At 35.8% G+C, this 17840-nt stretch overlaps 1 protein-coding gene across 1 annotated transcript; it reads right to left on the bottom strand.

The window, feature by feature from the left end:
* Positions 1-47: 47 nt before the first annotated feature.
* tulp1a (TUB like protein 1a) lies at positions 48-10570 on the bottom strand. The gene is made up of 13 exons (XM_026199278.1): positions 10414-10570; positions 8568-8694; positions 7670-7774; positions 6320-6439; positions 5068-5178; positions 4644-4817; positions 3668-3750; positions 3416-3586; positions 3186-3298; positions 2999-3107; positions 2813-2911; positions 794-965; positions 48-587 (listed from the first exon to the last, which is right to left on the bottom strand). The coding sequence occupies exons 1-13, from the start codon at positions 10426-10428 to the stop codon at positions 454-456; spliced, it is 1533 nt and encodes a 510-aa protein (XP_026055063.1). The 5' UTR covers positions 10429-10570; the 3' UTR covers positions 48-453.
* Positions 10571-17840: the final 7270 nt, after the last annotated feature.

Genomic DNA, 17840 nt, shown 5'->3' with positions numbered 1-17840 from the left:
GTTTTAATAATATTTCACAATATTACAGTTTTTTCTGTATTTTTGATCAAATAAATGCAGGCTTGATGAGCAAAAGAAACTTCTTTCAAAAACTTTAAAATAATGTTTCCAAACTTTTGGTCTGTACTGTATATATATATAACATTTTCAATGAGATTTATCATATATTCATAAATCTCAGTACAACACAAAATAAAGTCAAACCAAACTATTTTTCAATCACTTTCAATCATATTATGTAGCCTGCATTCATCATATATGTGCAACGCCTGGCTCTGGTGTCAGTTTCTGTTCTGTATCCAGAAGAAGTTCACCCCAGTCGCATTCAGGCACAGTGGAAATCCTAAAAATGTCCCACATTTTCAATTAACACATTGTCCTTCCTGATGATGAAGTTATCGTGTTTTGATTGCAAAGATGTGACTCTTGGTTGAAGAATTTTGTCCCTTGTGTTCATTCGCAGGCCAGTTTGCCATCAAAGCTGGACAGAGCGATAGCAAAGGCTTGCACTGCACACATGGGATAGTTATAGTCCAGAGTGAACATGTCATCTGCCACTCTTCCAAACTGCATCACAATGTAGCTGTCTGGAAAAGAGAGCGTTTACAGTCAGGTTAGCTTTCAGGCTATAGTAACAACTGAGCACAATTCCAGGATAATATGGAATTATCAAAACAACAGATATGCTACTAAATTCCAATTTCATATTTGTAATATTTTGTCCTATTGTAAAGCTACAAATATTTTTGTGCAGTCCCAGTTGAAGAGGTAAGGGATGGTCAATATCACTCACTGTCTTTGCTGTGGACGATCTGGAAGTTCTTGACAGAGGCTTGTGTGACCCGACCAGAGAAGTTGAGGACATACGAAGCAGTATCGTCATTCCAAACGGGAGTTTTGTTGTGGAGTTCAATCAGGTTGTCCATCTGCCTGTTTTGGTAGCGCATAAGTATATTGTCGTTGTCCTTAAAGGTAAAATAACAGATTTGTTGTGCATGAATAATTGGTCATTGTAGTGAGTGTTGTAACTGAGTTTCTAAGTTATCAGAACTCCCCAACTAGCTATCATTTTTGGGAAATATTAGCTGATGGTTAAGGGCCGTTCACATGGAATGCAGTTTTGCATGTCAGTACACGTCTTTTCCATTGTTTTTCTATTCAAATATGCACATCTAATCATTGTGCAGCATCTCACGGATGACACTTTATTCTAAAAACACAAAACTTATGTTAAATGAAGTTCTGTCATGAGAACTCTCAGAGGTATTGGCATGGTAATGTACATGACAATGTTAATGTGTTTGGTCTTGGCAGAATAGATCTGCTACACTGCTGCTCCTGCACAACATGCTGCTGTGAGCATGTAAGAAATATTGCTGCTGCAAATATAATGTACATGAAATAACACCCCCATAACATACATGAATTAGCTTATATTATATTAGCTTATATTATATTAGCAGATCTAAACAGGTGGAGCTGGGGAAGGTGGAGGGTTTCTGAAGCAAGCTGCAACTGCTACAGTAGGCCCTAGTCATATATTTGAATGCTGAGCAGCGAGCTCATTGGTTACCGATAAAGCAGAGAACCAATCAGCTGTGCCATGTGATAATGATGTCATTAGGTCCGTTTGAGTTAGACCTATTGGACTGCGCCATCTAGAGTTTCATCCCAGAACTCTGTGTTTAAACAGAGAAGTTAAAGTTGCATTTTCATTCCACGGCCATGTCTCACATTTCTTCAATACAAATACACATTGTTTTATGGTCCGTAAAAATGTCTCAAATGGTAGGCAGTAAACTACATTCTGAAATACTTTATTTTTAGCAAATACAAACAAATGTCCTTAGAGTAAAAACAATCCAGGAATTTGCTTTAACTAGCTCTAATTTTCATTTTATTCAGTGCAGAAACGGTGTATAGGAAAAAGTAGGAAATAATTTATATATGCATATACATTTTATTTCAATATTGAATCAGGAGTTAGTGTTCTTTGGTTCATGCGCTCTTTTAATAATGGCTCAAGTCGGTCACTTCTGAAATCTCACTACAATTGCAATGTTGTTTGGGACATGTATGTTGTAGACATCATGTTAGTGTGCTAGGTTTTGAGACACAGACATATCCCTGTTCAAAAATAAAAATAGTATTTTTTTTGCCTCATAATATCTGTTAAATAAAATAATTTAGTCATCATTGAAAATTTGCAACCAAAGCTCATTGAAAAAATGCTTTGTGACACATTTAGAGTGAAAAGTCTGATGTGTGAAGTGGTTCAGAAAGGTTAATGCTCTAACATGTTTGAACATAACATACCACATACAGTACACTTAACCCGACCCTGAAGCAAAAACAAAGGAAATTTAAAATAAAAATGCATTTGCTAAAGCAACCATGCCATTTGACCTTTCTTCTCCAAATCTGTAAGCTATTTTACTGTGACACCTTTGACAGGTTTTATACTATAAATTATATATTATTATATATATTAATACTATTCCAGGTGTGCTACCGAGCACATTTACCACATAAGAATAGCCAAACATATGTAGCTGGGCAAACATCAAAATGCATTAGTATACAAATCATGTGCCATGGTAAAAGTGTTTTGTAATTATGATTTATGTGAAAAGGAATAAAAGTTGTTGGTGTTTTACTGTTACTAATGTTCACATCATCCGTAAATGTGTATAAGTAATTTTTTAGATTTTGGGGCACGTTTTCCCACTAAGCATATGTTGTGAATTAACTTTTTTCCTTTGTTGTTGCATATCACAGTCAGATATAGCAGTGTGTTAGTAACTGAACTCACGGTTTGTGGACGTATCGGCACTCGCTCGTTGTCATCATCCATCCCTGGGATGATGACAGTCATTTTTCTGGGCCCTTTAAACCCCAACACATTTGTCTCCTGGACAGAAACACCAGTGTATACTTTAAAAATGAAATATTTTCTAACCTCCAGGAAACCTTATGTGGAATGGAAATGAGCACTCACATAAATGATAGCCGCTAGCTCTTGCCGGGCATTAGACATGTCCCTGAGGGCACGGTCAGGGTTGAGACCGTTGTCAAACACGGTGAACTTGGTACCCATGAGATTGGACCTGAAGAGAACGAAGAAAGTGCAATAGTCCAGCAATAATGCATACTAGTTTTGGTATGTTTCATATCATGCAAGTTACCTCAACTTTCCAATAAAATTTTCTCCGCCTCGTGACAGGTCAGTGGCATCTATGGATATCAGATAATTTGATGTTGCACTCTTTTTTCTTTTTCGACCAGCCAATAGGAAAACCTGCAGGATGGGGTGGAAGAGGATCTCAAATTCACGAGAGCCATGCATTTCAGCTACCCTGTCATTCACTAGAAAACCATACAGAATTGTCCGAACACAAAAGTGAGAGCAAGTCACCTTCTTGTCATTGTCTAAATGGAGGTAATAGGTGGGGTAGAAGCCTCTGTCCATGCCGCGCTTGTCTCGCGTCACTTTACACTTGACGGTGGTTCCCTGAGGTGCAGGCTGAAGAACAAACTCCTCCAGGTCATCAAACTCAATCTCTGGTGAAGGAGGCCTCTCCTCCTCCTGTCACGAGGGAGATAATACTGTTCAGATCATATAGTCTTTCCCTCCGGATGACATTCCCTTGGTTTACAGTAGTCTTACCTTTTTACTTTTCCTGCCTTTGCCTTTCTTCTTTCTGGGCACTTCTGTCTCCTCATCATCACTTTCTTCAGATTTAGCAGCCTCTACATGTTAAACAAGAAGTTATTATATTGTTATATGAGTTATATTCTGTCTACAAGAAGTGTGATATTATAGGGAGTTTTCATTGAAAATGTAAAATAAAAGTGCTTGATGTATGATGTACTAGAGCAGAAAATGTTTTGAAGCAGAAAAACTGAAATAGTATTTTATTGTAAAACATGCTCCATTAAAGCTGCAGTAGGTAACTTTTGTAAAAATATATTTTTTACATATTTGTTAAACCTGTCATTATGTCCTGACAGTAGAATATGACCAATCAGAGCTGCGGTCCGTAACTTTCTTTTGTGTTCAAGATTAACAAAATGTATATAATAAGCGAGTACACCATGAATCCATTTTCCAAGCCGTGTTTTTAGCTTGTCCTGAATCACTAGGGTGCACCTATAATAAGTGTTTATATTTGGACTATTTTAGATTGCTTCGGGGGTACCGCGGCGGAGTAACCCAGTACCTTTGTGATTCTTCATAGACATAAACAGAGAGAAGTAGATCCGGCTACAATGTGCTTCCGCAAGATGCAAGCAGTTCTGTTTATTAACCGCTAGAGCGTCAAAAGTTACCAACCGCAGCTTTAATCTTTGTCTTCAACAACAACAAAAAAAAAAATAAATACAAAAACATCCCACCATTACATTTCTGTCAGAAATGGAATATGGCTGTATGAAGTAGCATGGATAATGTTACTGCATCCTGAAGATAACAATGTTATTAGTCAATAAACAAAATACTAAGGAAGTCCAGCAGGAGTTGTGCTGTTCCTGGCTGTGGGGAAGCACATGTGCTTACAGTTGTTGAGCTTTTGTCTGAATGTTACAAACAAGCAGTTGAAGTTTTCCTGTGCCAAGAGGGCGCTTACACTTAATCTTTCACTCACTCTTTTTCTTGTTGTTCTTCTCTTTGTCCTTATTACTCTTGTCTTTTTTCTTGTCTTTGTCTCCTCCAGCCTGAAACATGGAGGTGGAGTTGGCGGTGGATTTCTTTTTGCTCTTGCTGGGTTTAGTCTCTGGCTCACTCTCGTCACTGTCAGACTTGGTGACTGGAGCAGATGCTTACAAGATTCAGTCAACAAATGTTACGATTACACTATCAGTAATTCATATTCTTCAAAGTACACTGTGAACAAGCATGCATTGCATTACTATTTTATGCATTTTATGCATTTTATTTATCAATTTTATTTTATTTTGATACAATAGTTACAATATCACCCAGAGATGTTCTTGTCAGACTTCATGAGATCTAGTTGTCTTCAGCAATACTATGATCAATGTACAGTGTTTTAAGAAAAGTGAAATTACCTTTCTTTTTTGCGATAAAATCTGGTTTATCTCCATTTATCTGAAACATGGACGCTGGCTCCTTTTTAGACTTGGCTGTCTTTCCTTTGCTTTCTGATTCACCTTTACTCTCTGCAGAGATAATATGGATAAAACATTAGATTTGATGAGTATTTTCCACTATGGTGGGCAGCTTACAACAAAACCCTGAGTTGATGTAGAGTCACTGAAGCTGATGAGTCACTGAAGGTATCTGAGATGAGTCACTGAAGTTGATGTAGAGTTCATTCACAGCGTATTCAGCCGAGAGTCCTTATGTGATAGTCAAGTTAGGACCAGTTCCCAGAACTCCCTGGGGTTATTCAGGTGCGCCAGCTCCAGATAATCAGCACAGCTTCCAGCTGAAGAGCTGTGTCTTTCAATATGGAAATGATGCTGCTAATGATTTAATACATCGAGGACAGCTTGAATGTCAAAACAGCTTCCCAGAGAGCCATTAGTTCTAATATCTCAGTCTTTTCTCCACCCACAATCATTGTTAAACTTTTGAAACATGCTCATCATGCATTAAACTTGCTCAAATGTTAAATAAAACCTGAATGTACACCCCTGAGGAGTCATCTGTGTCTTTGCTGAACGTCTGGTAAAACGTATTAGTTAGCAGCTGGACTTTGTTTTCCAACTGTTGAAGTCGCTCCTCTATTTATACGAGTGGCTTGATCAGACACCCCCCGAGGAGTTCACCATCTGTCTTTTAACAACAGGAAAAATGAAGCCAAGTCTTCACAAGACGGACAAATAAATCCCTAAACGCGTAACTAAAAACAAGAGTCAAATTCACTTGAAAGTCCCCCACTTCAGCTCATAGATAAAGCGGAGCGGTGATCTTTAAGACAGATCTCGCGTATTGTTCTGGCTAATCTTCTTAGCTCACGAGATCTAGCGCTAATCCTCTTCCTGAGCAGCAAACCCCCATGCATGTGTACATAACGACATTAAGAGTTACACACACTGAAGCCATTGTCTAACAGTTTCCTCTGACTCGATACCTCAAGTGATTGGCTCAGAGAGCGAAAAACAAACTCCAAAAACCAAAGCTTCAGGATTTCTGTTTTGAGGGACCGCAAATACTCCCCACCCCCCAGCAAAGTTCAAAGTGACTCTTACAATAACATAAATGCTGCTTGACTGTTGAAACGAATTGAGCGGAGCTCAGAATGAACCTTGGCCTCGCTCATTAGCATGCATTCAAGTGTGAATACGCTGAGCTGACCTTTGGCCTTTGATTTCTTTTCTTTGGTGCCAGCAGGGGAGCTCTCTTTGGTGGTTTTCTTTTTAGTTTTCTTCTGTGAGGTCTCCTCTTCGTCGTCCTCGTCATCTTCATCATCGGAATCTGATTAAAAAGACATCAGGGTTGAAGGACAAATCATATCAATGATTAAGGCAATGAAATAGAACTAAACCTGGTAAATATCACATGCAAGCCCGATTTCAAGGGGAAATTTACATTAAAAAAGTACTCTGCCTCTTTCTTTCAGTTAAAGGATTATTTCAACCCAAAACCCTTAGTCCCCCCCCCCCCCTTACTCTGGAAGTCGATGGGAACCAACAACTGTTTGATTACCTGCATTCTTCAAAATATCTTCTTTTATGTTCAACATAAGAAAGAAAAGGTTTGGAATGACATGAGGGTGAGAAAATGATGACAAAAGTCTAATTTTGGGGTGAACTATAGGTTTATATAGACCCATATAGACCTTATATAAACCTATATAGGGTTGGCTGGTAATCATAGATTCATTATGTCATAACTATACCATCTGATTGTAAAAACTGTTCTTGGCTGGAATTTTATTGCAAGAAACATATATAATGGCAATATGTCATCATTGTAAAAGTTGTGGAAGGTAACGTTTTTTATTTGAAGGGCTCCAGAAAGCATAACATTGACAATTTCCCCATGCACTACATGTCTATAGCTGCTAGTAAGGTTTGTGACTATTTGTGTTCTGGTGGTGCCATCAGCCAATCAGTGTTGTGCACGCATTAGTCACATTGCAATTTTGGTGCAAAATGTAAAATAAAATAAAATAAAATCAGGCAAAGCAGACTGGTCAATACCCTTTCAAAAGGTGTAACTCTCAAAATGTGTAAGGCCTAGTATGTGTCTTTGAGGTATACCATCTAGGAAAGCAAGCAGATTTCTACAGGTTTTTCGCCATAATTTGAAACTTTTCTTTCAATTGCCACTAATCAATTCCTAAAGCATAGCAAACTAATTCCCATTTGGCATTTTTAAACGTACAATTTTACAGTAATCCCGAGGAAGACAGAATGACTAAAACATTGCTTATAATCTCATAATGATGCAAGTTTGAGTAGTGCCTTATCCAATGCGCCTATGAATGATTGTGTGTGTGAGACACTATACTGTATCTTTTACTATCTTTCCAGTTAAAAATATTTCATGCAGTATTAAAAGAAAATGTGCTGTTTGATTCCCTGTATATGACTCAAGATGCTGGTATAGGCTCCAACATCACTGCAACCCTACAGAACCACTGATTTTCATGTTTAGTCAAATACTTATTTGTTCCAGTTGATAATTAAAAAAACCTTATACCTTTCTTTTTCTTAGGAGTACTCTTGAGCTTCTTTTTTATGTTCTTCTCTGTTGCCTCTTCTTTGTCCTTCTCGGTTTTCTTTTTCTTTACTGCTTTGCTCTCAGCTGAATAAATAAAAAAGTAAGATTTGTTTCAGCATTCCAGTATGACACTGGCCCCAAACGCGTTCTGACTCTAAGCACTAGACATGTCTGAATGTCAGTGCACTTTGACTGTTTGACAATTGAATGATGATCAATGACTGACCAACAGGTCCTAGCTGAGTAACCACAGGTGTAGATCATCAAATTAACTGTGAACTAACATCCATTTAAAAACTGACAAACTTTTTCTGACGTAGTTTGCTTTTTGTAATCTAATGCAATGATGTGTAGACACTATATGTATTTCTGAGCACAAACTTGAACATGTGGAAATTCAGTGTCTATATAACCTTTGTTTATATAATTTCTTAAGTAATCTGAATCCGGACCCACTTTATATTAAGTGGCCTTAACTACTATGTGCTTACATTTTAATTAATAATTTAGTACAATGTACTAATTGTGTACATACATGTTTTTACATTGTACTTATATTTAAAAAACAACAACATGTAATTAGATCTGTATTTAATTTCTGTAATTACATTTATAATTACACTGTTGACCCATACTTTACACCTTAACCCACCCTTAAACTTACCCATACCTCCAACCCTCTACCTAACCTTACCCCCATCCCACCTCAATAGCAGCAAAAGTGTTTTACAATACAATATGAACAAGGTAAGTACATTGTACTTATTATTTTATGTAAGTACATAGTAGTTTAAGGCCACCTAATATAAAGTGGGACCCTGAATCCTATAAGATGAAGTCCCTTGTTAGTTGCGTGTTTGAGATGCATCAGACTGACTCTTTGAGGGTGTACGGTCCTCTTCGCCTGACAACTCTTCACTCTTTTTAGCTTTACTCTTTTTGGGTTTGGCTTCAGCTCCATTGGCCTTTCCAGAATCTGCCTCCGGCTTCTTCTTTTTTGTCTTCTACACTGTAAATGAAGACAATGAATGGCATTCACATTTCAAGGTTCTCTTTGTACATTTTTGTGATGGTTGTGCAAATTTAAGCAGATGTTTTGAACTTACCCATTGCCACACGTCAATGAAAGCAAACAAAATGATGTACAGAATACATTAGAAAAGTGCATGACTTAATACGCTTGTCTATTATTCGAGCAACTTTTTATAAATCATTCATTTCAAAAAGAATCTCTGCAATGTTTACACCTTTCTCAAGGCAAACAATCAAGTCCAAATTCCAAGTTAGGTTGTTTGACTGGATGTGGCACATTGGTTTAAGACGTGACCTCTTTATATACAGAACGCAGAGGGAGGCCAGGCTAGGTTGAGGATATGGAGAAAGTCTAATTCTTACACAGCCTGAATCCGTACTGAACGGAGTGGGGAGCATATAATCTGATTAGTTCCGATCTTAAATGAGTATTTATAGACCTCGCTTTAACAAAGAGCAAAGACAGTGGGATCCTTGATTACTGCCGCCATGGGGATTTTACTAGCTTAGCATTATGGAAAACCCCTTCATAGGCCGTTAGCCACAGTAGATTCAAGTGCGATTCAGTATGATATAAGCATATGATATAAGCATCCAAAAGCATCTGCTTGGCTGGCTGAGAAATACTGACTGGCTAGTTTTTAATTAGAGTTAATGTTTAAGCACTTCTCATAATTTCAGCCATGTCTCCTCAAGGAAAACCTATTTTGGGTCAGTGAGTTTCAGTGCCATGCTCCAGTGGCCTCGATCAACCCCTCTCTGACATATCCCTTTATGGTTAAACAGGGAGAAGGAAACAGATGCAACAAATATTTCCTGTTTTTGAAAAACCAACATTTAAAAATATCAAACGTGGAAATCTGTTCAAAAAGCCTGTTCTTAATTACTTTCAATGCCCAATATATATATAATTTTATTAATTAAACATGAAATAATTTAGTTCATTCTTAAAAAATTTGGATTTATTACTTTTAATTTTAACCATAATAAAGAGGTACCAGGAACCATCTAGAACAATAACAAGAGCAAACTCAATCCAGTTGCTGCCCATATTAGAAAAGCAGTGCTTTCCTTTTCCAAATACAATCAGTTTGATGATCAAAGAGTCAATTCAGTCAGTCAAGAATTAACACAATGCCTAGACTATGAACTATACCTATCTTAAAGGCTAAATGTTCCCTTGTCTTTTTTAATCCAGAGATATTATAAAACAGATTGAATCCAGTTACAGATACAGCATTCCAGACAAAATATTGATATTAAATGGCTTTCCTTTAAGGAAATATGTTAGATTATATAAGTTATGGGTAGATTAATAAAAAATAGATTCATTGATAAGTTCTTGAGGAATTTTGGCAGAATGTGTCTTTAAGGAGGATTGTTTCCTGCCATCTTAAAATATAGTACATATGCATAACTGGTTTTAATGCTCTTGAGAACATGTAAATCACAACCTACTGGATGTTATGTCCTGCAAAAGATCAAATAGACACGAGTATGTTGACACAAAACCCTAATCAATCAAACAGACTTGCATCAACTTCATTTGACCAACCTAGGCTTGTTCAGTACCTTCTAGATCACAGAGCAACAGTATGTGATAACACATTTACTGCCTAAAACATCCAGTATTATATTGATTTAAGACATATATAACCTTTTAGCTCTAAGACACGACAGCTAAGATGTACCTTCTCTGAAGACATGGTTATTGAGATGACATCGGTTCAATAGTAAAAGTCCAGACAGAAGAGCAGATGAAGCTGTCATGTGTGTTTATATGAGAGTGTGCCGAGGGCATCAGTGTGGCTGATTATGAAGGCTAGTTTAGTCCAGAGAACTTGATAATAGGATTCGGTGTAAAGCCCATCTGCCTCAGGAACAACCAAAACAACTCAAGAGGACCGTACCATCTACTGACACAATATTCACGACTGCTTCATTACACTCTCAGATAAAAAGGCTGTCAATGGTGTAGTACACTTTTGAAAGTACCTTATTATTAGTACCTCAAAGTTACATATTAGTAGCTAAAATGTACATATCACTATGTCCATGGTAGGTTCTGTCATAGATGCAGCTTTAGTACTTTTTTTGTGAGAGTGTTAGGTACAAATATTAAAAGGTACTGACCCCCAAATGGTATACCTCAAAGATACATACTAGGACTTACACCTTTTGAGAGTTGCACCTTTTGAAAGCGTATTGACCCAGTTAGTTTTGTACCTTTTTTTCTGAGATTTACAGAAAATTTTAATAAATCCTTTTAGTAATATCTTAGCAACAGCAACAATCAAATTACATCTGCTCTAAAAGTTTGTGTAAAAAAAATAATCGGCTTCAGTGGACGAGCTAATAACTTTAATAATTTTATCTTTAATTTATCAAAGAATGTTATTTATTGGGAGTTTAAAAAAAATGAAAAAGTGTGTTCTCAGACTTTTTGACTCACATTAAAACAGATTTGCACTTGAATGGAGACAGATTGAGACATGCACAAACTTACACAAACGCACTGTACACTTGATGTATAACTCACCTGTACTGAACTTTTGGAGTCATTGTTAGGAAGGCTAAGATATAAATCAGCATTATTAGCAAAGCAGATGTATTTATTACAATATTTGTAGTAAAGCAATTGCTCACCTGTCTTCTGTCCAAACCTCCTGTAAGATCTGTTTCTGCAGAGGCATCAAGTGAAGATCGCAAATCCCCAAAGCTCAATCAGTCAGTTGATCAGTCCAAAAAAAAAAAAAAAGTATCAAAGCATGCATCAGAATTACAACTGATAATTATAAACTACTTTTTTCCTCCTTCTCTTGTTTTCTTTAATTTATGTGGCCTATAAGACATGGTACGTGTTGCCTATATGTCTTTTGCACTTGAAAACAAACAGGTTGGGTTTTACTGGTCGTCCTAAAAGGCCAATAAGATGAAAGTGCTGTTTCCCAGCATGCATTTAGCTTTAGTGTGCCATCTGTCAATGGGAGACAAACCATTACAAAACCAGTCACTGGAGGTCTAACCAATCCACCTGTAAAGCCCCACTGGAAGATTTAATAGGATTGTCATCCGAATTAGAGGGGAGCCACATGTCTCTTTGGGGGATTTGCTGCATAAAGCTCACACATACGTACGTATCATTAAAATAATGTATACAGTAGCAATTTTTCATTTACTCCATAAAAGCCAATAATGACAGTGATTTATTTTTTTTATTATTTTGTTTTCTGATTACATTACATAAAAAAATAAATAAAATAAATTATCATTGTATACTCAATTTTAGGAGTCAGTATGTTTTAAAGATATTAAATAAATAAAGCAATGTGCGTTTCAAGAATAATAAAAAAACAATTACTGAAAAAAAGCTTTGAAATAATACAATTATAAATCCTAAATATTTGAAATAATGTCCAGAAATGCAACTTATAATATATATATATATATATATATATATATATATATATATATATATATATATATATATATATATATATATATATATATATATATACATACATATATATATATATATATATATATATATATATATATATATATATATATATATATATATATATATATATGAATAAATAAATATATTTTTTAAAGATTAATAAAAAATACCATCAATTCTTTCTTTTTTTTATTATTCTTCAGAATTTTGCATGTGTTGCTTGCTGTTTCTTCTTAATCATTTGTGAAATTTACTAGCCATTTCTGCATGAAATTTGGCCTTGTGTACAATCACAAATAATCACGTATAAACAATAATAACAGCATATCTAAATACAAATCTATTTATTTATATTAATTAATGGGGACTGGAGGTGGATCCAGTCTGATCTCATATCACACATCTTATCTTCATTATTTCATGTTTATATTTAATATTTTAAACATTAATATCCTATCATTATTCCCATCATAATTCTTGCAAAAACACTAGCAAATGTATCTTTTATTGTATTTTATTTTATTTTATTTTATTTTATGTATGTAGTTACCAATATGTGCCACAAGAGGGTGAAGTATTGCAGCATTTGATGTAGTGCTGATAAAGTCAGTTCATTCAAGCTATAGTTCTAATATATTTTAAATATAACACAACATTATAGTGCAAACTCTATCATTGGCAAGCATAATATATGCATTATAAAATTATGCATGTTAATTAATACAGTAAATTTACCCTTTAAATTAATTTCTGACCACACAATAAATTAACACAACTTTAAATAATATGTAATGTTTACAGTAAATGTATGTGTGTACTTTGAGGGCCTCTCATACATCAACAGCTCTTTCTAAAGGGTGGACTAATTGAACCTCTCCATTTCCTGTCCCTATACTCACAAGTATGTGGGCTGGTTGCCAAGTGTTGAAAACACGACTGCATCTTTAACCTGTAGCTTTAATTATGAGCCTGAAGGGTGTTAGAGTTCAGTGGCCTGGCATACATCTCCTCCTGACTCGAGGGGTCCAGCTCTGTCCTCGACCCCTCTCCCCTGCATGAATATGGCAGTCTAGACTAATGGATCTCCTGGCTGGCCTGCTCTCTCTGACAGCCTTCCCAACAACTGGCATCACGCCCAAGAGAAGCTAGTGAATTGACCCACTGTGGTGAAGCTCCTCGGGCCTTAAAGAGACAGTGTCATGCTACAACTTGCCGCTGACTGAGTTCCAGTGTGCTTTTTGTGTTTTCACAGGGAAAAAATATATGGCAATTTTAGCTTAATCAGGACATATTTTTCCAAGTCATCTCATTGGCAATTTTTTTTAACCTAAATTCATCCCTGCTGTTTAAATTTATAAACAAAATCTCTGGACAAAAATCAAATACACTTAAGCGCCATTATACACGAAACATGCTCTGTTTAACTGTCCAGAGTTAAAAACTAATTCACAATAGCTTCTGTTTTGGAAAACTTAATGGAGCTTTTGATTCTGTCTGGTTTAAGTGTCCAAAACAAAACAAAACAAAACAAGACAAGACAAAACAAAACAAGACAAGACAAAACAAGAGAAGAGAAGACAAAACACTTAATATACTTAAGCGTGAACTAAAATATAGACATTTAACTGTATGTTAGTTCAATGAAAATTCCATAGTTTAAATTCATATTAAATGCAATTAGTTGAAGTTGTGGTAAGAGTTCTTTTTGACCCACTTATAGGAAATTTAATAATGTGTGTGTAATTTAATAATTATGTCTTTTTATTGTAATAAAAAGTATATTAAAATAGTTTACTTGTTATAACACGTTTGTAAGGATATAAAATAACTTTATTGTAATATCGCTTAATACTCTAGTTAAAATTATAATCAAGTGCTTTACATGTTATTTAATACGTTAGTCAAAAAATTTGATAATGAAAAATAATGATTTCAAATGTACTGTACAGTAAACTTTTCACTTGAAATGATTATAAACTGCACTTTTTTTTTGCATTTTTTGCACTTGCATTTGTGTGTGTAAAGAAATGCATGAAAGTGAACTCTTTTTAGTAATTTGTTAATTTTAATTTGTATTGTATTATCTGCAAGTACATTTGTTTAAGCTTTAAAGCCGTTCAGAGTAATTATAAATGCAGTATTTTTATACAATATTTGTGTGACACAAGTTTTGCTCTTATTAGAGTTTTGTGTTGTTGGCTTAGGAACATGCTAACAGCTAAATGAGGGAGGTAGCTTTTGGAACGGAGCCCGAGACTGATGTCTTTCTCGGTGTAAAGTGTTGGCATGAACGTCATGTTTAGGATAATGCACACCCTAACAGATTTTCAGGGTACAGGACGCTCTGCATCGAAGGAAATCAAACAAAAGTAAATGAGAAACTACAGATAATATGAAACTGCCCTTAGGGGACTGAAGTACAGGGCAGAGTGTGCCTTATTTTGCAACCACATACACACACACACACACACACAAATACACAAAGGGAGGGGATTAAACAAAAAGGAACAAAGGGTGCACGGGAGGTGTTCTCTTTTCTAATAAAAGGCAAAGTCAGATGATTTGTCATGAGTTACAGTACAACAGGCTCCTCGCGCTTGAAAGATGGCATATTCTGACGTCCTCACAGAGAGCAGATGGAGGGCAGTGTGAACAAGTGCACATTTCTCCCTCGGGGGGTTCTCAAATGCTCCTGTCTTCTCTTGTGTGTCCACACATACAGTCACTTTGTGATGCTATTGTTTCTAACATCTTAACACATTTGACTTCCCCTTGTGAAAAAGAAATGCACTTTAACATACTACTACTTAAGTATACTTAAGTGCAAACGGAATGTAATGATTCCAGACCCTTAAAGGCATCTTATTTACAAATAAATGACAATGTACTATAGTTTAAAAATTACATTAAATGCAGTTAGCTGAAGTATTGAACTATGAACTATTTAGGTAGGACTTATATGCAAGTGTACTAAAGTATACTTAAATGTAATTTCTATTAAAACACACTATTTGTGATTACATGTTGTAATATGTATGAATTATATTTCATAGATTAACCTTAAATAATATGAAAATGATATATCAAATCATAATCAAGTACTTTAATATGCTATAGTGTGATAGTCTGTGCATTTACAGTACGATCATGTTGTGTACATGTATTTCATGTCAGTTGTCTCTATAAAACAATCTCACTGTGCAGGTCAAAGGATACATATATTTGTGGATGGATTTGTGATGCCCTATTGTGGTTCAGAAATGCAGCAAGGGTTACTTATTAACTAAAGATATTTATAGTCGGGTGGCACTGTACAGCTCTGAACATAACTGAATAAACACACTTGTTTCTCTAATGCAAATGTCTACGTAAAAATATACTGCATATGCAAGTAATTTTTGTAAAGTTTCTCTAGTTAAAACGAGACACTATAGGCCCTCATGCTTGTCTTATCAGTTCATATGCTGAGTGTATTATGTCAGTGAGTTAGCCCAACATGATGGTACTACTTAAGAATAGGGGCATTCTGGGAAGCAATTTTATTAGTTCATTTAAAGTCTAACATAAACACACAGATATCAAGAAACTGTGGATTTAGGACTTTAGCAAAATGCTTCTCTCTGGACACTGATCTACAAGGGACTACACAATATCTTGATATCTTTCTGCTTTTGACAACATGCAGTATATAGCTTGATATCTGACATTTTTTATTCAAAGGAACCATTAGTTTCACAAGACACAATGAAGATAATGCAAGAAACAATCTAGAGATTAAAATAATCACGGCATGTTTTCCACACTGTTATTCACTAAAATGACAGCATTAAGATCATCAGCATCCCATCACTTACTCACCAGTGGATGCTCTGCAGTGAATGGGTGCCGTCAGAACGAGCGTTTAAACAGCTGATAAAAACTCAAGAAAATCCACACCACTCCAGTCCATCAGTTATTGTCTTATGAAGTCAAACGGCATGTTTGTTAGAAACAAATCCATTATTAAGATGTTTTTAGCTTCAAACCATCGTCCATATTCCATAATAACACTTCCTTCAGTGAAAAAGTCCATCTCTTGTTGTCCTCTAACATTAAAATCCATCCACACATTTGTTTAGAGCTGTTTTGGACTGTTTTCACTTGTAAACCGAGCTCGATCTCCACATATTTCTCTCCTGATTCAGACAAGACAAAGGAAAGGTTATTGTGGATTATGGACTTGTATTTTGGCCAGTTTGAAGTTGTTTCTTACAAACATAGCTTTTCGAGTCAAAAGACATTCATTGATGAACTGGAGGGGTGTGGATTAGTATTGTGATGTTTTTACCAGCTGTTTGGATCTCATTCTGACGGCACCCATTCACTTCAGAGGATCCATTGGTGAACAAGTGATATAATGATACATTTCTCCAAATCTGCTCTGATGAACAAACAAACTCATCTACATCTTAGAGGGGATGAGGGTGAGCACATTTTCAGCAAATTTTCATTTTTGGTAAACCATTTTTTCAAGAAAACTTAACAGACAAATAAAAACCAACCTGTCCTCCAACCAATACGCTTGTCCAAATCCCTGAAATACGACCCATCAGAGCGTATACTACAATTGTGCCACTATCGGCAAAAGGGCGTTTTCATATTAATGTTATGTACTCTTTTATTTGCCCTCTGGGTTGCGTTTCGTGTAGCTCAGTTAGTAGATTATTGCATACCTTGATATGTAATCATGCTATCATGGGTTCGATCCCAGGAATGGATGTGCATGAAAATGTATATGCTCAATAAATCATAATTTAGCATGATTTCTGTGAGGATTAGGTTAAGGGGTGGGGTTAGGTGTGGTCATTCGAACGAATAAGCCACCTACAGTTGTAAAATATGTAGGAAATACTGTGAGATTGGTGTAAAACGCCCAAACATTGCATTTAAATAAACGTGCATTTTGATCGGTAATGACGTTATACGTCAATTCATGACGACAGACGCAACGCGATACTGTCATTGTTTTTACGCCCGCTAGATGTCGCTTAACTTTAAAACGTAAATATAGGTCGTGATAAATGCTTGCAAATACGACCTATTTAGTCGTTTTTTGTTGGAGGACAGACTCCACAGTATATATATATATATATATATATATATATATATATATATATATATATATATATATATATATATATATATATATATATATATTTGCATGTGCTGTGGCTGTAGCTGTAGCATTTTGGAAAATGTCTGATTGTAAGTGTCCCGAGTTGCACTGAAAGCACAGACAAACTACAGTGACTCATTTCAGTAAACAGAGACAGCATATACTGGCCTCAGCTCTATAGAGCATATAAAGATGCCATATTAAAACATTAAATGTCACTATATTTAACTTTTATAGATCGTCACCTGCACCCTTCCCAGATTTCTAGGGTGTGTTTGTCAGGTTTCAATGCAACTTCATGACACACGTTCAGTGTTGCAACAACATGAAACCCTCAGGGACCGACCGGGGTGGCGTGTTGTGATGTGGCTATTTCTCTCCCTCTGAGAATCTGGGTTAGAGAGACATGTGTCCTGACTTGACCGGGTTTTATAGGCGGGGCCATTGTTGATGAGTTACTGGCAATAACCAGGACAATCGGCTGCTCTGTTGTTTGTACAGAG

This window comes from Carassius auratus, chromosome 23 (genome assembly GCF_003368295.1).
Source record: "Carassius auratus strain Wakin chromosome 23, ASM336829v1, whole genome shotgun sequence".
Lineage (NCBI taxonomy): Eukaryota > Metazoa > Chordata > Actinopteri > Cypriniformes > Cyprinidae > Carassius > Carassius auratus.
The sequence above is the reverse complement of the archived record's forward strand: the minus strand, read 5'-3'. Positions and strand labels throughout refer to the sequence as shown.